This window comes from Microtus pennsylvanicus, chromosome X, assembly GCF_037038515.1.
Source record: "Microtus pennsylvanicus isolate mMicPen1 chromosome X, mMicPen1.hap1, whole genome shotgun sequence".
Classification (NCBI taxonomy): domain Eukaryota; kingdom Metazoa; phylum Chordata; class Mammalia; order Rodentia; family Cricetidae; genus Microtus; species Microtus pennsylvanicus.
The window spans coordinates 1,806,557-1,831,595 of record NC_134601.1 but is presented as its reverse complement, the minus strand read 5'-3'; the positions used below and the strand labels follow the sequence as shown (position 1 = coordinate 1,831,595).

The 25,039-nt window shown below is 41.2% G+C and overlaps 1 protein-coding gene across 1 annotated transcript in view; it reads left to right on the top strand.

Annotated features, from left to right (window-relative positions):
- The window catches only part of Gpc3 (glypican 3), a 355,431-nt gene that overhangs the window by 226,575 nt on the left and 103,817 nt on the right, over positions 1 to 25,039 (top strand). The window contains exons 4-5 of the mRNA XM_075958125.1: positions 4,038 to 4,171; positions 12,091 to 12,216. Of these exons, the coding sequence (XP_075814240.1) occupies positions 4,038 to 4,171; positions 12,091 to 12,216 (260 nt within the window). The remainder of the gene's footprint in view (positions 1 to 4,037; positions 4,172 to 12,090; positions 12,217 to 25,039) is intronic.

Sequence of the window (25,039 nt, the reverse complement as noted above, 5' to 3'; positions counted from 1 at the left end):
ACCTATGCTATCAATGGGAACTTAGGGTACAGAGATGTCCATCAAAAACAGAAACATGTTTCGAGATAGGAAACACCAGTGTCAAAGTTCCAGCTCTGTCCCTTATTAAAACTGTGACCTTGCTTTAGGTTTTCAACATTCATGGGTCTCTTTCTTAATCTGCAAAAAGAGATTGATGATATGTGCTTTGAACTCCCCAAGGAGAACGGAGACAGATGTATAGTTATATGTGAAACGTGGGGCTGGAGTAAAATATTCTTCTTCTGAACATGAGGTTTAATATTTTTGGGAAAGTTACAATACTTGCTGTCTTCCTTCGCTTGGCCACCCAGAACAAAAGATCAAGTCTGAGGAGCTTCCAAAAGCCAAAAGTCAATAAAGGAACCAGACCTACATGAGAAAGAATAGTCTTAGATTTTAACCAAGGTAATATTTACATTTCTTGACATATCAACTAAATGGTGCACGTATGAATTACATAAAACCAAATATTTTGCCTGGTTTTCAAACCTTTCATAGTGACAAGGGGCAACCAAGAGCACACGCTGCTCTTTCAGATACGTTCCCAGTGCCTACGTTGGGTGGCCCACAACCCCCTGAAACTCCGGCCTCGGTGGATCCGACCTCTTTTCTGACCTCTGTGATTAGCAGCATTCATGTGCTCGTACCCACATGATGCACACAAATAGCTACATGAATAATAATTGCAGCAGTAAATCATTAAAAACATCCTTTCATAATGATAAAGCTGTCACTTAAGAAAATAACAACAACAGGAAGGTCAATCACACTTTCTCCTGACCCTTTTTCTGATGAAATGGGTCATAAAATCTGGAAAGCTTTCTCTCCTAAACCTGTAAAGCCGAGGTGACTCACACATGAAATACATGATGGCATTTATGTGAGCGGCACATACTATATGCCCACAGAAGAAGATAGCTTCGCCTCCAAAGAAACAGATACGCAAAGAATCTTCACAAAAAGACTTGTTATTTTCCCCCCAAGTATATTCATACTGCGTGCTTTTGTCATGAAGTTGTCTTTTATTATATATTTATCATTATGACTCTAGCAATGTGTAATTAAATCCTCTCGTGGTTTTGATAGAGACACCCACATATCTAATAAATTTATTCCAACTAACCAAATTTAAAGGTGGCAGCATTCTTGACCAGGTACATTACTCTATGAAAGGAAATTGGACTGCATTCCTTTTTTAAGAGTTTCAAACTCCTGGGCAGGCTATTGATTTCAAAAACACCACTTGAGAGTCTGACTTCTTTAGTGAGTGCAGCTGAAGAAAGAGACTACGGTCCTGCAGCGGACTGTAAGGCTTCTCAAGTGAGAAGCTGAAAGGTGTCTTCAGTGGGAAGACCACATCTCTGTAAATGATGCTTTCTCTTAGTGTCTGGTCTCAAAATAAGCTCATGCTATTTGCTTCCATATTTGAGTGTGGGGGTGAAAGATGTGTTGAGAGGCTCCTAAGTGGAGGCGGGCTACCTCTGAGAAGTGCTTTGTGTGAAAGAAGAATTGGCTTCATGGTAGACGGGTGAGAGAAAATACAGCCTGTCCAATAAGGCATGTCCCATCTGAAATAGGAGGGGAAGGTGTTAGCAAAACTCCATCATTTGTCTTTTACCCCACACAGTGCCTTGAAAAGTCTTCTTGATAATGCCACTTTTGGGACTTGGGAAGGAAGATCAGACTACTAAGTGGCTAGATTGTCCTTTGTCCTTAACCTTCCTACTTTTCATTCAGCTACTCCACTTCCTACTAAGCTGGAATAGGGGATGGGAGCAAATATTTAAAGATATGTTCTGGTCCAATAAGAATTCGCTGATACAAAGGGTCGATTTTTCATGGGAAGGGTCATCTTATAGCTATATTTTTCTTTTTCCTTCCTTTCTTTTTTTTTTTTTGGTTTATTCGAGACAGGGTTTCTCTGTAGCTTTTGGAACCTATCCTGAACTAGCTCTTGTAGACCAGGCTGACAGCTATATTTTTCAACTAGATAACATGCTGTGATAGATTTTTTATTTGGATATTGTATGTAGGACAGGTATGAAAAGAGAATGTGGCCTGTACCCCTGAATGTGATAATATTTTAAATCTTGCAAAACAGACCATCACATTGATCTATGCTCATGTCATAATATATAGGCACTTAAAGAAAACAAATAATATTTATTATCTGAAATTTACCTACATTTTTAAAAAATAATAATAAATGTGTATTAGCCTATGGATGTAAAGTTACAGTGTAGTCTACCAGTTATTTCTGTCTGCATTATATGCTTTGGAAGTGTACAACTAGGCAGCCCCTAACCTGACACACCCTACCAAAAAAAAAACCTGTCCCAGGTAGGATGGTTTCAGAGAAAACTGGTTCTTTATGTGAAGTTAGAATTAGCCCAGGTCATATAGCATGGCATAGGCCCGTGTGAAAATGTCATTATCTTGCATTCCAAAGTTAGATGGAATATTTTCCAGGGTCTTCGTTCTTTGCCTGTGTTAGAATAAATGATTGAGGATGGCTAGTTTGAACATGAAATGATGGGTACTGTCTTTCGTAAGTGGGGGTGATGCTGCTGCTCATTTAAGATGATTTCTACATCAAGAATTTTCATGGGAAGCCTGCCAAAGATGTGCAGACTAAATGGCATGCATGCCTCTACGCATACATAGATAAGCCAGGAAGTGCTATTGGGCCATCTTGAAACATCTAGAAGTGAGATGACCACATGGCGTCAATGGCTTATTGATAGACTGGCATTTGGGACCTGGTACTGTAATAGAAAATTCTTTCAATTCACTTACATTAATTTCCCAGCATTGTCTAAAGCCTACTCTAAACTGTGTGGAGGTATAGAAGTGACACACATACGACCCTGTCTTCACCAGATGTTGCCACTACTGTCCCTGAACTTTTCAGTCTACATATTCACTTGAGCTATCTTTGTTGGTGATACATTATTGAGATGAAAAGCAGGCATCGTGTCCAAAGGAGGTGGAATTGTCTTAAGATTTGTAGCTAGAATACTGGGTTCAAAGATAATCAAGTTGATCTATTGTCTGTTTGCTTTAGGCAAGTCTCTTAACCTCCTCAAGCCTTGGCGTTTTTTTTAAATCTGTAATGTAGTGTATTTAACATAGTGTCTGGCACAAAGAGCCATATCATAAAGTTAATATTCACACTTATTTATATATACATCTATGTGGAAGTTGCGTTAGGCATTAATCTGCAAATAATTTAACCACAGAAATAAGTTAGAATGGAGCTAGGCAAGCAAGTTGGTATTTAAAAAAAATCTTTACCATATGGGTGTGAAAGAGGTATCTGATAAATGTTCTTGAATGGATGCATGAGAAGTAATAGAATAGAAAAGAGGAGGAAGCCTGGCTATCTTCAGTGCCTGTGCTCTTTCCATACAATCCTACAATTATTTAGTTGGTTCCTCTGATGACACTGACTATAGGGTGGGTGAGGTGCTTGCTTCCCTTTGGGTCTTTTTAGGAAATCCAGATGAGCAACTATGCTGACATTTTTTTTTCCAAAAGACTTTGAGCCTAGTAAAAACACACTTAAGAACGGGATGCACTCTGTGTATGGGAGGCTGCTCTTCTATCAAAGGCTACTCAGCACCACCTCTCAAACCACTCCAGCTCCTATATCAGATTGTCTCGTGTTTCTAAATTGCCTTTTGCGAACTTCTACATACATACAAACAGCAAGAGCCAGGGAAAGATACCACTAGAGGAAGGCCTGTGTAGAGAGGCCTCTCCAATGTTTTCCCTTTCGTCTTAAGAGTCTGGGTAGACTGTATTCAGAACAGGGACAGAACTCCTCATTAGTCTCTGCCCTCCTTTCTACTTCCGGTTCTTTGCCTTAAAACCTTATTACCTGTTTTGACTCTATTAATGACTCTTCTGCTCTTTGAAAGGAAATTGAGGGAGGAAATTGCAATGCATCGCCAATCTGTTTCTGCCATCATATCTGTGGAAACCCTGTACTATTATATTGCATTTCTTTTTTTCAGATCGGCAAGTTGTGTGCCCACTCCCAGCAACGCCAATATAGATCTGCTTATTACCCTGAAGATCTGTTCATTGACAAGAAGGTATTAAAAGTTGCTCATGTAGAATATGAAGAAACCTTATCCAGCCGCAGAAGGTGAGAGAATTTTTTCCCTTTCCATTGTGTTTTCAGGCCAAAAATCAGTGGAGCAAAGTTTCTTACATACATGTTGTTTAGTTCTTCTTAGTAGAATGTTTAATTAAAATCTATAGTTTGTCTGTGTTAAAGAAAAATGATACTATAACTAAGCCATATTTAAGTGTAAAATTTCTAGGTATAAGTAGCTAGTTCAGCAACACAGGGTAGAATGAACTTCTCTATTCAGGACAATTAAACAATTATTTATTGTTTAAATAAAATATTTTCTGCTTCAAGGGAATTATCTATCTATCTATCTATCTATCTATCTATCTATCTATCTATCTATCTATTACATATGCAGTGTTTTGTCTGCATATATGTCTGCAGGCCAGAAGAGGGCACCAGATCTCATTAGAGATGGTTGTGAGCCATTATGTGGTTGATGGGAACTGTATTCAGGACTTCTGGAAGAGCAGCCAGTGTTCTTAACCACTGAACTATCTCTCCAGCCCCATAAGAAACTCTTATAATTTATTGATCTGGCTTGCAATTATTCTCATTATTACAGCAGTGAGTTAACCAAAGAGAGGGTTAGCAAGACATTCCCAGAGTGCTCACATGACACGTTTTACATAAAACTGAGTGTATGTTTCTGAGTTCTTGAAACAGCAGCCAAGGGCCGAAAGGCAGGTTCTAATTTCCTTTATCCCCAGCCACCCCTACACCTACTCAGTCTCCCTCCAGCCCTATTCTAGCTGCTAGGTTATAGTTATGAGGTAATAATCATGTGAGGAGCCTAACACAACTCTTGAGATAATCGTGTTACCCAAAGAGTTACACGTGTCAGCAACCCAATTTCAGAACTGGTAGGTATTCATCTTTTGTTCTTTTCTTTTTGTCGTTCTTATTGAATTTTAGGGAGTTTTGAGGGACTGCCCTACAGGTAGAAAATTAATATGAGTAACATCTTAGATGTAGGCTGTTCTTTTTGCTTGTTTTTGTTTCTTTTGTTGTTGTTGTTTTGGTTTTGGTTTTGGCTTTCGAGATGGAGGCTTTCTATATATTTCTTGCTGCCCTGGAACTCATTGTGTAAACCAGGCTGGCCTCGAAGTCGCAGAAATCCCCCTGCTTCTGCACCTTGAGTGCTGGGATTAAAAGCATCCGCCATTGTGCACAGCCATCTAGCGACTGTGTCTTTTTCTTTTCATGGTCCATTGTTTTCCTGTTCTATCATTCTTGGTCCTCTGCACCACTTGACAAATTCACTTCAGTCTGTGCGGGGCGTCGGTTTTTAATTGTAGAAACTCTCCCATATTTGACTAGAATGAATTATATGTACATGGGTCTATCATTATTCCTCTTGACAGTCATTTCTCGGACACCCAGTAGTGCTACCATGTACGGTGGACAGTGAAAACACAGAGACACAGTCTCTAGGTCAATCTAGTGGAAATAGACTTAACTATAAGCAAAAGCTAAAGAATTTTCCGAGTACAGAAGCAGCATACAGGACAGACCCTCCACTGAGTACATCTTTAGGAACGGCTTCACAGAAGAAATGGTTTAGTAATTTACAACTGTCACATATAGAACTTTCTTAAAATAAACACAGTAAAGCAGCCCCGTCTTGAAATTGCCCTGTTGCTATGTACAATTTTTATGTATCAGTTAAAGGTTAAAAATTAAATGAAATTAACTTGTCAATCCAGACACAGTTATAACTGTGTTGATGAAAGCCCCCACTGCATGGCTTCTGTCTAGTTCGGGCTATGTGTGACCTGTTCCTGTTTACTTTCCTGGGGATACCTGTTGATCTGGATGCTGATCTTAGAAGGAAAGAAGAAATTGATAAAGGGGGTGTTTGCCTCTGGGGGTTCAGACATGCTATTTTGTTTAAAGGCATTTTTGAACCTGTTAACAACTTCCAAATAAATGAAATGATAGTAAAGGAAAAATGACAAAAGCTGTAGATTTGAGTGAATGGCAGGATTCTTTGGGGGGAATGCTATTGAAAGGGTCTCTTTGGAAAGAACTCTGATGCCTTTATACATTCCTCATGGTACAGCCTTTCACACCCTCGAGAAAAATGGATGTGTGCATCTATCAACTTCAGCACCCGTGCCCAAGATCTATCAGTGGTTACAAACAGAAATTGGAAAGGAATGCTCTTGTAGCACTCAATGTAGTACTCAGCTTCCAAGCAAGCTGTCTGAGTCTAATTATAAATTGAAAAGCTCTTTCCTTTATTAAAGTAACAGCACACAAAGAAACACAGGTTTCCTTTGGAAGCATTCAGAAATCATCTGTTTGTTTTGGCTGCCCCCAACTGGGTACTTTGCAACACACAACAAGTTTTAGAACTAGCTTAGCTCCATTTAAAGGCAATTTTATACTTGACCAGTGGTCTGTATATGGGATACATGGTTTTTTATTTTTAAGGAACACATATTGAAAATATCTGTTGTGGAATTTAGAGCACTGACAGCAAAATTCCATGCACTCAGATTACATCAGAACAGAAGCAATATGATCACCACAGGCCTTTCTACCTCTAGGATTTTTCATACATTTGGGTTGTCAGTCTCTGCTTTTGCTCTCCTGAATGTCTCCATCACTTCACTTGTGATACTGTATACCTGGTCCTTTTCATATCCTAGATACTGTTTGGTAGAACATGTGAGTAATCTTTCCCCCTTTAAATCCAGAATTGGTTGTTGAATAGTCACCCAGCACCTACCCATGAAGCTTCGGGCCCAACTTCTAACCTGTGATAAATTTACAGTCCCTTCACTTACTGGAGGCCCTCTAAGTATTGTAGCCTTCTGCTTCCTGTCATTCCCCTGTGACTTAGTCTGAGGGGGCAATGGATTAGGTAACACTAATAAGTTATATAGAGGAAAAAAAGTGCAAGCTGATCTCTCAAACCACTGCTCTTTAACTTTTGCTAGGCAACCTTGTAAGTGCAGGAGTATCTTCCAGCCTCTGACGGAAGCAGCCAAATATATCAATAATTGAGTCTCTGGTCTGATAGATGTTATCTTACCCCCACATAGGACTTTACAGCCAAAAGTTGCCAAACCTATCTTTATGCTCAGCATTGTCTAAGAGTCTGATGAGAAGAAGGCCCCTACCCAGTCCAGTCAAAGAGACAGACATAAATAAATAATATCGTCTATGGAATTTGCATTGCCTGACAGAGCTATTCACAAAAGACTGTCAGTGTCACGGGTGGAAAACTTAGCAGCATTCCTGGCAGTATCAGGAAAGGCTACTTGGATCAGGTCACTTTTGAACTCATACTAAGAGATGAGTATTCCAAACAAAGGGGATGGGAAGAGAGGAAGGATGCTAGTGTCTGGGGTGACAGAAAGTTGTAGTTCGAGGTTAAAAATGGGAACGTCACCTTCCATCAGAATTAGGCATGATCTCACACCATTCCAATATGAGTTAGTTTGGGTTTTGTGCTTTTCTCTCTTTTTAAATTCAAACAAAATGAAACAATGAGCTCATATTACTTTACATTAGGAAAAAAGGAACCTTAATAATAATCAAAAAGTTCAGGATCTGCAGTTAGGGATGAAAGACTGCGCTGTACTTGCAGTGGTTTCCAATTAGCACTGCTTTGATGCCTGCCCAAGGAGATCAGTGTAAGAAAGTGCAGGCAGCCCCTTCCTCCACTTATGAAAATGGGGATGCCCTCTCTGGAATGATAGACTCCCTCTTGGGAAAATCACATCCACCCAGCTCCAATATTTCCAAATGGCTCATGCAAAGGATCCCCATCCTTTAGCTCCACATTTTATACACTAAGTGGAAACCTCAATAAAAAGACCCTTTCCTAAGCAGACTGCCATAAGCAAATGTTGGGTTTGTCACAAGTGAGAGCCATAAACTCGTCTTTCTATGTCAATGATATATTAATATATATATATATATATATATATATATATATATATATATATATATATATGATTAAATTGTGATTAGAATCAAGGAACATTCTTTTCAAGTCCAATTATTTCTCCAGTCACAATTTGCCTTAATTTACAGGTAGAGATTCTTTTGTTGACTGTCACATAGTACCAACGTAAAGACAAAAATCTGAGCTATTAACCTGCCATCTGGTTTGAACTGTCTTTCTTTAAAAGGACAACTAGACATATTCAATTTACCATCTTTTAAAATTACGTGCATGAAGATGCTGTAAGACTTTAGGAAAACATAAATGAAATCTGCTTAGTTCCTATGCTAGAACAAGTTTGAGGAGAGATGACAGGAAAAGACAAAGAAGAGGAGAAATGAGAGAGGCACAGCAAAATCCGTAGGAGGTAAACTACTCCTGTCACGCTCTGCTGCCGTGGTGTCTGAGGACATTATCACCTGTTGTCACTGTCCCTTGATACCTCATTGACTCTCCAACAGTTTACAGTCTTTTTTCTGCCTTCAAAAGTTAGATGACTACATTTATTTTCAAAAGTCCAAGTTTTTCTTGGAAACCAAGACTTATTTTCCCATGGTAATGTGGAGATTTTGCATAAAGTAATGATGTACTCTAACAGTATCCTTTGGGGCTCTGAGGGAATTAACCAGAGTACTGTTTGTGCTAGAGACCTGCTCTTAGTTCTCTGAAGGACAGATAGCTTGCTGCCACACAAGGCTAGGGGATTATTTAAGAGTCAGCTGTTTTATGGTACTAGGCGGGTGCTTTGCCACCAAACAACACCCCCAGCTTCTATTTCATTATTCTAAGATTCCTCTTAAAACAAATATGTTTTGATTTTACTCAGAATCAAGATAATATACCCTGAGAACCAGAAAGAACCTAGTGATAAAACCTACCAAGAACAGAAGGTAGAATATACAAATATCAAGACATTATCTCTGCTTAGTAGATCTATGAATGGTTCTTCTCCCTCCTCCTCCTCCTCCTCCTCCTCCTCCTCCTCCTCCTCCTCCTCCTCCTTCTACTTCTTTCTTCTTATCCTTCTTCATTATTCGTGGCAAACATGTGTTTCTTTTAAGATGATGAAGGTCAAAAGACTTTATTTTAAAAGATGAAGAAATGGACAGAGCTAAAGTTGAAGCTCTTCCTGTAATCTTAGCTACTAAGGCAGCAGGATCACAAGTTCAAGACCTGTCTAGAGGACTTAGTGAGACTCTGTCTCAAAAAATCATAAGAAAGTTGGGCATGTAACTCAGAGGTAGAACACTTGCAAGGCTCTAGCTGCAACCTCCAGTGGCCATCCCAAAATACTGGAGTGACCTCATCCGTACTTAAGAATACCCACCTCAAAACATGGTGAGATCTTAATCATGTTGCACAAATGTGTGCAATCTGAAAGTTGAATTTTAAAAATTGTCCTGCACACACAAATTTATGTAGAATATAATATATTTCATATGTAACATTTTATCCTTCATTTTTATGATAATGAGAGAATGGGACATGACATACATTATGAAGACATGACCTATTATTTGTGGGGTACTGTGGTGACATGAGTAACATGGTAAGCACCTCGCATGCATACTCAGCTGAATTGTCATAGCAGTCTTGTGACGTAGATGCTCTCATTACTTTCATTGCATGACAAAGGCAATCCAAACTCTGCCAAGTTTAGAATCTGCCTAAGGTTGCAATGCCGGGTAAGTGACAGCGACCTGGCTAAAACTCAGCTGAGTCAGATTCCAAAAACAGAGTTCTTATAGTAGATTCAAAGGAACTGTTCTGAGAACCCAGCCACAGTCATAGCATGGTTGCTGAATGAAATTGTGATCTAAGTTGACAATGACCAATTACAAAGAAGGTTTACAAAAAAAAAGCACTCATGCCCATCCTCGTTGAGGAGGTAGTCAATGCGATATGAAGTAGGATAGCTTTGTTTCTCTAAGTTACTTACTTTAAGTTTCAAGCCATTGCCCTTAGTTCTAGAATGGGATGCCCCAGACTGTGTTATATTGTCCACATTCTTTGCAGGTTCCCTAGGTTGTTATCTTGACCTTCCCGAGCAGTATTCTCCTAGCCTGGAGCAGGAAGTCGTAGGTTTATTGTAGTCCCTTGTCCCTGAGACATTAGGTAGAACCTCATTTGGTTCTTTCTCAACTTGTCAGTTGTCTTTATGATCAGCCAGAAAAAAGCTCAAGGGTTGAAAGACAGGGGGGAATTTCGGTTCCCTTTGTTTTTAACTGATAGGGATATCAAAGTGGAAGGCCTCTGTATGGGTCCCATTTTTCTTGCCCTGTTCCATGTTCATGAGAGTGTGTATAAAGGTAGGAGGATGCCTAAGGGAAACTCTTTCATTAAAACGAAGGCCATCATTTCCCCTAAACTAATGCCCACTTTCCATGTCCTCGTGGAGTAGGTGGAATTACTCAGCTTCAGCCTTTAGTCTTCCCGCTTCCACTCTTGGGAACTGGATTATTACCTTGTAAAACAGAACATCTCTCCTATTAGCCGTTAATTGAACCCATCTTTCTCCTCTTGAGAAACTGTAATGTTGACTTTTATTTTCAGAGCTCTGTATTGAGCCTCTTCTCTTTGGAGATTGACGGTGCTCAGCTGCCAGGCATAGGCTGGGAGGTGAGCATGGACACAGCATGAAGCAAGTATTGGGGTGGCCGGCATTATATATGCGGCAATAAGCTTTTCTGGTTGCTCTGTCCATCACCCCTGCTTTCCTGTGACCTAAGCTTATGTAAATATGTACTGAAAACTATTTCTTCTGATCTCACACATACACACACACACACACACACACACACATTAAATGAAATAATAGTAATGGTAAATAGTAATGGTAAATAGAAAATGGCATGAACTTTCCACCAGCCTTCCAACTTCAGCTGGATCTGAGAACACCTCCTAGAAGGCATTGCTGGGCTCATGACGTCCACTACCCCTTAAATGGCAGTCACACTTGTGGCTCCTCCAAATGCCTGTGCATCAGAGCACTCCATTCTTAGCCTGCAGACACTGTTGAGTAATTGATTTCCTGTCAGAAAATTCCCTGACCAGTATAGGACTGAAGAGCAATGTTGCTTTCTATCAGGGTACCACTTTGAAAATACAGTGTTTTTAAAATTTATTATTGGACATCTATTATAGAAATATTTAAATGTTTCATAAACATATTCATGTATTCGGTCTGATAACTTATGTTGTATATGCATGTATAACTGAAACAAGATAGCAAGCAAAAAGTCTTGCTATAATTTGTATCTGTGTGTTTTTACACATTTGCATATTGTATGTGCTCTCTTATCACAAACAGCATAGAAATGAAAGCAAGTAAATAATAATATACGCTAGTAAAGCCCTCTCCCCTTTGCTCTGCCTCACAGGAAAAACAATATACAGACAAAGAACAAAGCAGCCTTCCTCCTCTTAGCAGATGCGAGTGGGTTTCCCTGACTGTATAATCAGGAGAATTTCCTAGAGCTTATAGTATTCTGAGCACCCTACCATTTGGATCTGCAGCCATTATCCAAAGCCTCTATGGAAAGGGGCCATCTCTAGGGTAATAGCGTTGTAAATTACAATCAATGCACTCAATTACACTCAGAAACCAAAAGATATGTTGTATGCCGGTGTGCCTCGTAATCAGCACCTTTGAGAATGTAGGTAACAGCATTCTGAACAACAAAAAAAAAAGGAAGCTGCCGAATGTGTGTGAGAAAATGGATGTTGGAATTAAATCATCCTCTTGATAGGAACAGCACCTTCTATGGAAGGCAACCCTCTCCCACCCCAGTATTTTTTTATTGATTTTTTTTTAAATGCCAAATTGTGGCCTTGTAACTAAGAATGTTTTAAAAAATCATTTATTGTTCTAATCAGCCTGGCAGAGCTTTTCTGTCATGCTGATAAGGAAATTAAACTTTTCTCATACTGTGCTTACTTGCTCTGATGCATAGATGTTTTGTTTTCCATTCAGGGAACTGGTCCAGAAGCTGAAGACTTTCATCAACTTCTACAGTGCTTTGCCTGGCTACGTCTGCAGCCACAGCCCCGTCGCTGAAAATGATAGCCTGTGCTGGAACGGACAAGAGCTTGTGGAGAGGTAATCTGCTGTGAACGCTATCTATAGCAACATGTGAGGACTAGTCATATCCAAAGACTGAGCAAATCACCCCTTCCTTTAGTAACTTCATAAAAAAATCCTCACCAAACATACCTGGAAGCATTGCTGATGATCCAAATGTAACCTGTAGCTCTCAGAGAATTTACTAGCTTTAAAGCCCATACGGAGTTAACATCTTAAGGGATATTTCTTCAAGTATAAAGCATATGGTGAATTTTTTTGTCTTTGCTTTTTTTTTCAACTTGTCACCGTGTGGACCATTTTTCGTGCTCTTTGAAACAATCGTAATCATGCTCTCAATTATTGAGAGTTAACTGTGCATTAAACATGCACAGGCATTTGTATATATTAATTCTCTTTCCTTGCAACAACCCTATGAAATGAATACTAAAGATGAACAAAGAAGAAGGAGAGGGAAAAGAGGAGGACCATTTCACAAGTTGGCCAAAATGTTTGGTCATTTCGGGGCTTTTAGTGTAACCTATACTGTTATGACATCATTTATGAAGAATTTTCTCATTACTGACCCCAAAAAGAAAATATTCATTTATTCCACAAATATTAACTGAACGTCTTGTTAAGTGCCAGGCATGTGGAATTGGACACAACAGACAAGTGGTCCTGTCCTCTTGTTCGAGGAGGCTAATGGTTCCTAATCTCCACTGCGCTGCACAAAGAGGACTAGCTTGCAATTGTAGAGTGAGTCAACTGGGTAGAATGCTTAGGAGCCTAAGCTGTGATGTTGAAGATGTGCAAGCTTTGTAAGCTAAGAGTAGAGTATAGAAGATACTTGACACAGCCTGTTGAGTCTTTGCATGCATGCTCATGGAAAGTGGCTTAATTGCCCTAGACCAGTGGTTCTCAACCTGTGGGTCCCCTTTGGGGACTACATATCAGATATTTACATTATGATTCATAACAGTAGCAAGAGTACATTTATGAAGTGGCCACAAACTAATGTTATGGTTGGAGATCCACAACATGAGGAACTGTATTAAAAAAGGGTCACAGCGTTAAGAAGGTTGAGAACCATTAGCTCTCTGTGGCTTTCTTTCTTTGTTCAATCCTTTATATCCTCCACATTTATGTTTTTCTTTGTCTTTATTTTATAATTTTTGAGACCTTCATTTATCTTTCCTGTCTCCTTCTCCTCTGTCATCTCCTCCTGTGTCCCCCTCCCCAATTATTTTTACTTCTTTGATTATTTTATTTATTGGTTCAGATTTCTTGTTTTTTATTTTATACATATGGATATGTTGCCTGTATGTATGTCTGTGCACCACATGTATGCCTGATGCCTGCAGAAGCCAGAAGAGGGAGCCAGAGATCCTGGAACTGGAGTTACAGGTGGTTGCAAACTGCTATGTAGGTCCTAGGTATGAAGCTAGGTCCTCCGCTAGAGCAGCAAGTTCCCTTAACCACTGGGCCACCTCTCCAGCCCCTTCTTCTTTAATTACTACTGTTGCATATGTAGATCGGTAGAAAGAGAGAGACAGACAGAGACTGATATACTATATGCTAACCTGATCTTGTGTGACAGGCCTATGACCACAGATACTCTGGAAGTTAAGACAGGAGATTCAAGATCTGCGTGAGTTTCAGAGATACATGTTAGGTACAAAGCTAGATGCTATGGATAAAAGGGAAAAGAAAAATGCATGTTACTTTCTTTGAAGAGCTTACATCCCAGTGGGCTCTGACCCTAGGACATAAAATGGTGAATTGAATGTGCAATATAGTCTAATGGACAGAGGAATATTCTGGATTAAAGTGATCTTGAGTTTGCATTTTAGTTCTGTGTCTTGGCTTGGGGTGGGGTGGGGTCACTAAACACTTGCCAGATCCTTTTCTGTAAGGGAAGGGCATTTCACAAGGTTGCTTTGACTTTTAAGTGAGGTCAGATATATAAAACTTCTAGAAGACTAGAACATACTGGAAGCCCAATTCTTGTCTTTTTGTCTTCTTTTCCCCTCTAACTCTTTACTTCACAATGCAAGATAAAATACATGCCCCCAAACAGCTTGTTTCTCATCTAAGTGATTTTACTGACAGGAGACGCAAGAATGAGATTACATGCCACCCTGGATGATGGACTGAACTCGGATGGAGATAAACTCCCTTGGAGAAACTGTGAATGAGGCTGGAGGGATTAATGGCTCCATGCCGCTTTCTTGCTCTGGAGAAACATTGTGTATTTGTCATCCTTAATGGTCAAGAGTACTAAGTAGAACCATGAAAATGTACTTAACTGTTATGGCATTTTTTTAATTGCCAAGAAAAGACATCTGGTACTGGCTTTATAAAAAGCTTATACCTTCCCATCTCTTTCTCTCTCTCTCTCTCCCTCACACACACACACACACACACACACACACACACACACACACACACGATATAGTACTTAGAAAACTCCCACAAGTCAAATGCAGCTCATATATAAACTTGATGAGCAAATACCCTAGTGACTTGTCCCACTGCTATAATAAAAAGAAAAAAAGCAATTCTTAAATACTGAAGTAACATATATACTAACAGTACCCCTGTATTAAAACAGACATTTAACTTACAACATATTTAATAATGTACTCATTCATTCACTTTACTCCAATATTTGAACACCTTTTATGTATCAGCCCCTCTATTGCTTTCTTCATGGTAATTGTTAAAGTGTGTGTAACCACACGAGACCCATCTTCTAATGCTTGAAGAAAATAATCTGAAGGCCTAGTTTTAGCCTTCTCAAAACAATCCTTTCCCGTGTGAAGGTGTTTGAGTGAGCAGAATATTTTCTTGTGTTCTGCTCGTATTCACCACTTCATAACTGGTAGACACTTGTGAAGAATACTGCCTTAGAGCCAGGAAAATAGACAATTTTATAGTTTGTATTTCTGGCTTTCGCCTGGCTTTCAGAACTTGTACATGTTTCATTAGCCGGCTCTACTGATTTATTTTATGTCTGTTTTCAGCAGCAGAATGAATAGCATGGTCCAGATCCTGATGCATTTGAACGAGTGTGAAAATTAGTCAAACACACTTCCTTCTCTCTTCTCCCTTTTTATTTCCGTTAGGGACCGCTGCCTAAACATTGGTGCCACCCACATTCAGGTCACGTCTTAACCAGTCAGTTAGTCCTCTTCAGACATACCCAAAGGCATACTTCATTTAATGCTCTAGGCGTTTCTTAATCCAGTCAGGTTGACCATCAGATTTAACCATCACAATGGTAAATTAATTTTAACTAATGGCGAATCTCCAGGTCTGTAACTGACAGGCTTATTGATAGATATAGTGTAGGAATTAGGAGTGTAGCTGCATATGAAACTATCAAATGTGGAAAGTATCTCTGAAGATAATTAGTCAATAAATACTTTAGAAAGTAGAAAACAGCAAGGGTTACCATAGACAGTTCAAATACACTTTGGTGGGGCTAGTCTGTTCTTAATATAGGGTATCACTGTGTAGTGCTGGCTGGTTTGGTGCGCACTATGTAACCAGGCTGCCCTTGACCTCACAGAGATTAGCCTGCCTCTCCCTCTGCATGATATAATTAAAGGCATAGGTAACCCCACCTTCCCACTTTGAGAAATCTGTTAACTGAAAAAAAATGCAGTCTATGGCATAGGGACCAGACCCTCATGTATGTTAAGACAAATACTTTCCCATGGAGTTTAAATACCAAACCCTTGTTAGTTGAATCTTATTGAATTTTCTTTCTTTTAATACCTTACTGTATTAGACCGCAGAATAAAGTAAACAGTGTAATATGGAGAAAAGTTACTCAATTCTTATTTTTACATCTGAACTATTTATTTTTTGAGACAGCTTTTGTTGTTACACACTATCCAAGAACAAAAGATAATAAAAAGAAGGGAAGAAGAAAGAGAGGAAGGGGAGAAATAGCATATTTGCAGACTAAGGCTCGTATAAACCAGGAATCGACTCCTCCTTGCTTAGTAACCTCGGGTTATAATTAACCCGTGCTTGTATTAGTGACCTAATGCAATGACGAGACTAGGGAATAGTGCCAAACTCAATTTTTTAAAAACTTCCTCAGCAATGTACACTTAATGATAGAAAATTCTTTAGCCTGAAGACATGTGTGCCCTCTATTCATGTTATTTATAAAGATTAGCTTTACACTCCTTTCTCATCGGCAGTGAAAATACCTCTCATAGAGTGTGTTATTTCATTTAGTCTTCAATAGCCGTCTCTCCTTCGTACTATGAAATGGGCTATTATCACGACTATCTTTATAGATTAGGTTTAGATTCCTTGGACAATATTTTACTTTTGAAAGTCTAAACTCCTGACAGAGAATGAGACTTACTCATTGGAGCTATTTATCGAAATGAAAATATAGATGATGAGAAACCTGAGCAGTGTTCCTGTCTGCTCGGTAATCAGTGCTCCTACTATCTAGGCCTACACAGCGCTCCACTTTGGAAGAGTTAAGGGGACCATTTTCTCTGCAAATAAGGGCAATTTTGGTTCCTTTCTGTTTTTATCTCTTGAATGCAATCAACTGAAGGAATGTTTTCCCAGATCTCATCTCAGTGAGTGCCACTTCCCCTATCGCTTGTTCTTCCCACTTCCATACTGCCCCCTCCCCCCATATTTAGCTTTAGATAGCATGAGTTTCAGGATTTACCTGAGAAATCTTCAAATTAACAGCCTTGGCTGTTGAGCCCCCTACCTACAATTGCAGAAGGCAGAAATTTCTCCAGCTTTTGCCTTTGTGAGATAGAAATTTCAATTAGGGAGTCATGTAGACCAAGAGAAAAATGAACCACCTCACCAAATTAACACTGGGTTTAGCAATAGTTAACTGTGGGGTTTGACTGCACTACCCTGCTAACACCTAGATGAAGAGCAAATGCCTTAGCGAGTGTTCTTCAGATACCCACGCAGGTAAGGCAAGTGTCGGAATCTTCGTTCTTTTTCTGGATCGTTTGTACTAGGTGAGCCCAATTTTACTCTTTAATCACACTGATATTTAATGTCTTGTAACGGGGGGCCAGCAAGATAGCTCAGTGGATGAAAACACTTGTTCAAGCCTTACAACTTGAGAGTCCACAGTGGATCCAAAGAACCAACTCCTGAAAGTAGGCTCTCTGACCTCACGTGTATGCCCACACTCATACGGCCGAGACGGTGCCATCTTATTGCCCACCTTCATCTCCGTTTCTTTGGAGTCCTTCCCTCCTGAGTCTTCTCAGCCCTGGGTATACACTCCGTTTGCCTCTCTTAGCATGTCTCCTAGAAACATGGAGGGTGACCCACAGTGTGGAGACGACCACTTGAACTGTATCTTGTAGCTGATGCCTTAGTTCACTTCGATCCCTCCCTAGCATCTCCTGTTGCCCCTTTGTGACATACCTGGGTAGGCCGGATCTCACTCCAGGTGTCAGTTCCAAGAACAAGCTGTTATCTTCTCTGCCTGACAGTTTAACGTGGTTGCTTTTGTCTATGGGAAATCTGTATTCATCTTGTGCCTGGGCTGACTTGGGCTCTCCATAATGGCTTCCCTCATTAGAAAACAAACTCCCTGAGATCTGCGGAGGGCTAATTACAGAGAGGGTGCCTTTGCTCTGCGCTTTGCAATCTTACTTTGCATTTCAACTGAGAAATTATATACACACGCACGCACTGTGAATTCTCCTTCTGATTTCCAGTGAGCAGCCAAACCTTCTTATGTTTCGAATGTCTTGCCAGGATTTCTCGGAGAATTGGAAAGGCGGAAGTGTGGATAGGCAACGCCTCTAGTTCTCAGAGACTTGTGTCCTTGTCTTGAAACTTTATAGGTTCTTCGAAAAGTGGAGTAAGGAGAAATTTTCAGTTTTAAAGTTTATTTTAGTTCGTGTGTGTGTGTCTATGTGTGGTGTATACACATGAGTGTAGTGGAACACCCACGCACATGCAAATGTTTAACGTCCTCCTCTATTGCTTTCTGCCATATTGCCCTAAGACAGGCTTTCTCACGGAATCAGAAGCTCACCGTTTCACTGAGGCTAGCTGGCCAGTCAGCTCCCATGACCCACCTGTCTCTGTTCTCCAATTCTGGGCGTTTCAGGCATTTACAGCCATCCTTGGCTTTTTACATGGGTACTGGATTTAAATTCAGATCCCCATGCTTACAGAGCAAGCATGCTTACCTACTGAACCATCATCTCCCCAGCCCTGGCCTTTTATTTTCTTCTCCGCTAGATTAAAGGGCTAAACTGTGGCATATCAACAGGTAAGGATGAATGAAAGAGATTTTAACCCCCGTTTCACAACACATACTGCAAAGTACTTTTCAAAAATAGGTTCATAAGATAGCTTATGTTCTTCTGTGATCAAGGAAAGGCCAGAGAGGATACAGGACCCTGCTTTTATATTTCTGGTGTTTAAAAACTGCTCTCTTTTGAGGACTTCGGGGTGAGGATGGCTGTCTAGAGCTGTCAACTATCAAGTTGGTTTACATAGCGAAAGGAAATGGTCTTCGATCATCAAAGGAATTAAGGAAAGACTTCCATGTCATAGTATGTGTATATTCTCTCTCTCTCCTTACCTCCCTCCCTCCCTCTCTCCCTCCCTCCCTTCCCCCCCTCTCTCTTTCACACACACACACACACACACACACACACACACGCGCACACACACGTTCATCTCATTCCAGCGGCATGAGAACAGACCAATGGAAGGGAGCAGATACTATACATAGCTCCCATGCTCTTGTTTTAAAATAGACTATTTATTTTTTGATGTTTGGACTTATTTTTAGGTTTATAGTGTGGCTTTTATCCAAAGAACCCGAGGCAGAATGCAAGCTGTTTTAAATATAGGACTGCTGATAAAAGCAGCAGTGTGGGAACCCTGGGATACAAATCACTAGAAAAGCGATTGTCGAGCATGTGTGAGAACCTATCTTCTATCCTCTGTACCCCCCCAAAAAGAACTACAGGGAAGAAAATCTATATGACAGAATACAGTGCCAAGAGGAAGGGAGGACGAGGGGAAAGTAAACGCTGGAAGATGGAAATGGCATTTGTGGCTTGACTTGGGTTTTCAAGCCATTTGGTTCAGAGCTCCCTCAGTAAGTAGTAAGTCATCCTAAGAATCACCCAGTAGCCCACTATGATGCTTTGAGGCTTAGAGATGCAGGTACACCCTTTAAGTCTCCAATTCTCTCATCTCAATGCTACTTCGTCCTTTTCTTTCTGTTCTTCAGGATGCTGTTTATGAAAGGCTGGATGGGGGAGAGGAGCAAATACAATTATTTTTTTAATTTGGTTTATTGCTAGCTTTTGCCACAATTCTTAGTCCCCCTCAAACATCCTTGGATTTCATTTTCATGAATTCTCCAGGAAACACCATCAGCATACTCCATTCATCCCAGTTGGATGAACTGCTATGTATAGCCCAGAATGAAAGCATTGTTGCATCCATCTGTTTGCTGGTGTAGCAGTTACATGTTTGACTATTCTAGATAGCTAAGTCAACACTGTTTATTAAAAGAAATCTTTGAAAGACAGATGCATTACACAGAAAATTACTTAATTCACTATGACATGAAATATTATTGATGGCTTCTAAGGATTTTTAAAAAATCCTGATAGAGCAAGACAGATATGTTTGGGGTGTACCCATGTTTAATGATCCGTCTAAGGGATTAGATTGCTATATTTTTCATCATAGATTTATCTTAAAAATTGTCCTTAGCAACAGCTATTTATCAGGACCCACTCCAAGATGATGTAGTGACATTTATTCCTTAAGATTATGGTGCCACACACAGTAGCTTTACCTTCAAAATTGGATGAGAGAAAAATGGCTCAGCTTGCTTACTAATGGCTTCATACAATGTACCTCATTTAGAATGGGCTGCATTCGGCTGGCTCTCATGTCTTACATACTGGGAGGAGACACCTTCATATAGTGTATGGCGATGCCTGTAGATCGTCTGTTGAAGGTCCTCAATTGCTGTTAATGCAATTAGTCAAGGCATCTTTTGATCCCAGGGGTATGACTCAGGGACAGAGCAAGAATTTGTCTAGCATGTGGAAGACTCTGGATTCTGTCCTCTGCAAAGAAAGAAAGAAAGAAAAAAAGAAAGAAAGAAAGAAAGAAAGAAAGAAAGAAAGAAAGAAAGAAAGGAACACATCCATAAAACAGCTTGTACAGACATTTACTAGGCCTGCATGTAGCAGCTCCCCTTGATGACCCATTTCTGAGGAACAGCATGGCCTGCCTCCACTCCTTTTTATCTTATCTCTTCTGCAAAACATGAAAATCCCTGTCCTTGGCCTGGGTGGTAGTCCTCAGTCAGGACAGAAGCCAGAATGAGGCTAGTTGCCAGTTAGATGTAGTTGCTTAACCTTTATGGAAAAGGAAACAGATGATTAAAATCAGTCATGATTTCTCAATTTCTCAAGCCAGTGAATTTTATCCTTTTATATGAGGCTGGCTTCGATCCTTGGGTTTGTCTCCTTTATAGTGTACTTTCATTTCTCTGTGAAGGAATTTTTTTTCCATTTGTAGCTCAGATGTCAGAGGAGCTTCCTCCTGTTTGCCCTCTAATCTTAGTAAAGTCACGTGGAGCTTTAAAACATTACCAAATGAGCTCTTCTTGTTTAGTCTTAGTTTTTTGTTGAGGCAGGGTCTTGCATGGCTCAGGCTGGCATAAACTTCCTATGTAGCCAAGGATGGCCCTGGAAGTATGATCCTCCTGCTTCTTCCACCAGTGTGCTAGGGTTACAGTGTGTGCGCCACCATGATTGATTTATGTGGTAGCAGGGATTGAACACAGGACTTCCTGCATACTAAGCAAATGCCCTACCATCCACATTATAACCTCAGCCCACTTCTAGGTTTGAAGTACTTCGTCATGGCTGTCCTTGCTTCTAGGTGCAATTGGTTCTGGGAGCAGCTTGGACCAGTCTGTGTTCACAGGAGCCAGACAAATGTGTTCTCATTTGAGGTAGAGAAGCTCATTTGAGGTAGCTTGGGGTTAGAGTAGCATATACCAGGTTCTGCTCTGTAAATATACATACTAAGAAGCTCATTTCCAAAACCTATTGTGAAACACTAAGACAAGGACTGTCCTAGCAGGGTTAGAATTAGAAAGCTGTTGGGCTGACCTACCCCTGTTTATCCTAACTCAGTGTTACTCTTTGGAGAACCGAATCCTCCTGTCCCTTGCGGTAGTGTCTCAGCATCTACCAGTACAGAGATCTTTTACATGTCTGTGTCTGATTTCTCACTATCTTCTTAAAGAAACGATCAAATCTTTCATTTGTGTCAATGGTCCATTGTACCCAGTGCAGACTCTCAACGCATGTTTACTGAATTCAAAAGGTGAAGCAACACAGAGCCATGTGAGTTACAGGCTTGAGGGCTGGACATCGTGTCTGTCCCCTTGGGAACACTTGTGTACCTTGAGCAAGGCACTTGAACTTTTTCTTTTCTCATTTCCTTCCTCCGAGCGGTGGTAGAAGCAGCCCCTTCTCTGCCTGCCTTGAAGGGGTTGTTGTGAGCCCCCAGTAAGGTCATGCACATGAGATAGTTTTGGAAATTGGAAGCACCTTTCATTTACTAGATTTTAATGCGGGAGAGTAGGGCAGATCCAGGGAAAGCTCTGCCCAGAATAAATGGAGCTGCCCGCCAGATGATGAACACCACATTACCAGATTCGCCGTGCAAGCACGGACGCTTTTAGCAGCCTCCTGAGCATCTCTTTCTCTCTCTCTCTCTCTCTCTCTCTCTCTCTCTCTCTCTCTCTCTCTCTCTCTCTCTTTCTCCCCCCCCCCCCGTGTCTCTAGAAATTCTTTCCTTTAAGCTAATCTACCTGGCCCCACAGAGTCTATTTTTATCCAAGTCTGCCCATGGTGTTGAATAAACCAGTTGGCCCTGAATTAGGAGCTACTTTGAGAGACTGGCAGCATCAGTTTAAATTAACAAAAAGTCTGAGTGACAGCTCGTTTTGAAGGGAAAGCACTTATATTCCTTTCAAACCCATGTAATCATAGTGCTGGGGAATTGAACTTGAAGTGCGTCTGAGATAATGGAATAAACAGATGAGAATCGTTGATAATGAAGGCATTGTTGTGTCAGTGCCCCGCTGAAGACCATCATTCTCAGACTGATTAGCATGCCCCTGGGAAGCCTATTTATTTAACATATTATTCTTCTTTCCATCATAAATACAAAATTTCCCATTTTAAAAATCCTCATGCATGGATACTGATAGCCCAACATTTCCCAGTGCCAGTGGATAGCAACTGGCAGCAATGCTCTGGCTTTGATTATTAAAATAGAAAAATAAGAAAATAATTTGGGGGCTGATTTTGATCCTCACCACTGTATAAATTGAGTGTGGTAACACACACCTGTATTTTCGGCACAGGGGTGGGGGTGGAGTAGAACCAGGAATGTTAGACGTCCAGGGTCATCCTTAGCTACATAACAAGTTTGAGGCTACCCTGGGCCATGTAAGACCCTGTCTCAAAACAGAGATATTCACTCTGAACAATAAATGTCTCTGGCCCTAACAATGATAAATTTACTAGTCTAGCTCACCTGGGACTTTGCAATTTTTACATAGGAATTCTCAAGTCCCAGGAATTCCCTCAGTTTTGGGAAAATTCCCAATAGCTGGTCACCTCTGGGTCCTATGTGTGCCATTCCCATGGGGGTTCGCCTTGGACTGATGAGGGAGTCAAAGGAATCGGAGCTTCCTCGTTCCCCCTTTAACTCCTGCCCTTCTGCCTGAAGTATCCCAAGCCCTGCTGTCTTTGCTCCTCCATCCTATCCAAGTTTGACACCTCACAAAGCAGGACTCACCCAGTAAACATGGCTCAGTATAATAATCGCTAACTCGGCCAGCGTGCTCGCCAGGTACTGGGCTCTGTGCTTTGTAGGCATTCATTCTCACAACAGCCTTGGTGGTGGACCGTGTCGTTTACCCATCTGTGCTGGTAACACTGAGGACAATATTAGCAGAGGCCGCCGCACTAAGAAGGCAGATGGAATTCGGAGCCAGCCAGTCCACTATTCACCTCTGGCCCACAGATGCTTGGCTCCTCTTCTTTGGGGTTCAGAATTTGTCTGTCGTCTTCCTATTTCCGATCGAACCTCTAGCCTAGATTTGCTTTTGTTGCTAGTCCACCCTACCTAGAACGAGTACTCAATGCTAAATCTAGTCCTTTCTTTACCCCTGACCTCACCCTTAGGTCCAAACAAGGGCACCAGGCCTTTCCAGTCTCTCCAGCTATGTTGTGGGGTTTTTTCCTGCCTGTGAGAGCTGTTTGTCCCAGCGCTACCCCAGTGTCTCGCTAGAGGGCGCCCTTTGCTTGCCTCTGAGACTAGTCCTCCATTCAATCAAGCAACTTTGTTTTCTTCCTTTATTTCTTTGTTCGTTTGTTTTGTGAGATGGAGCCTAGATGGTTTTGAACTCTCTGTATAGCTTAGGAAGATCTCGAACTCCTGATTCTCCTGCCTCTACCACCCAAGTGCTGGGATTGCAGGTATGTGCCACCACACACAGGTCACATGGCTCTTCAAACGAAAACCACTGAATCCCCTGTAGATCTTTGGAGCCTGTGCAAAGAGACCCTTGACTCTAGGCTAAGAATCTGATTTGCATCCTACCTCTATGGTGAATGTGTATCGCCTTCAAAAAGTCATTGCCCTTTTATTTATAACATGAAGAAATGCGACAAAACCACTTCTAACTCTTTCCATTTCTGCCAGGCTGTGACAGTCTAAGATTTGGGAGGAAAGTGGGACTGTCGTGCAGCCACCTGGGTGACTTTGAATTTCCACTTCTGTCCTTGATGGCTTCCCAAAGAGTCCACAGTGAAAGTGATTCAGATAGAGCCTCGAGGTATAATCACTCTCATTAGGAGAGCCATGAGCTCTTCATTTCAGTCCTCGACAGCTGACAGGCAGGGGAGCAGGCAGCCCGAGTGTCTGAGGCGGCAGAGTCATTCTCGGGTTCTGATCCTGGAGCGTTCAGGGTGAGAGTCACGTCATTAAAGAAAAACGCCTCCCTCAGAGCCCCATACAGCTCTGGCAGGGCTTCTGAGCGAAAGAAATAGAATTCAGTGACTGTTGCTCCGAATAATACTTGCCACAACTGCCCAGAATGGAAATTAGACGCCCGCCCTCTAGCCACAGAGCTAGATCCGGGATGGGAGAGATACATCTAGAAAGATGCCAGGGCCTGAAGGGCAGGTAAGAGCTGAGGAATACAAAGTGGCCTAGCAGCCAGAGGGAGGACGACAATTTTCACTCTTTCCAGAAATCTCTAGGCTACGGAGCTTATGTGGTTTTGGACCCAGTTGTCCTGTGTGAACTGCTGTGAGCTTTTATTAAGTATTTATGTGGCGGTTTGTATTTTACCAAGTGCTTTACAATCACTTTTATTTGGCTGCGCGAAGTTGTCCTGGCCTCCCACCTGTTTTAGGCGCTGGAGAGTCATCCTGCTGCTGTTTGCTCAGCGCCTCCACGCACCCAGCCTCACACAATGGGTGGCTTGTTCTAGTGGGGCAGCAGGTGCAAACTGCCCAGGACACCTGAACAAGTCGGGTATGGTTCCCACTGGTGTTTCAGTCCGCTTGCCTCTGTTATTCTTTGGTTTGTCATTGATGGCTGGTGACTGGGAAGCACCAGCACCAGGCCCAGGCCTGTGAAGGATGGTGCTAGCCTGATCTGGAGCCACTGCAGATGGCAAGGCCTTTGTCTGGACTAGTCGTCACCGTCGCCACTACCGATGCTCACTCTTCCACCAGATGAAGACTCACTGAGTGCTCCTTTTTCCTTG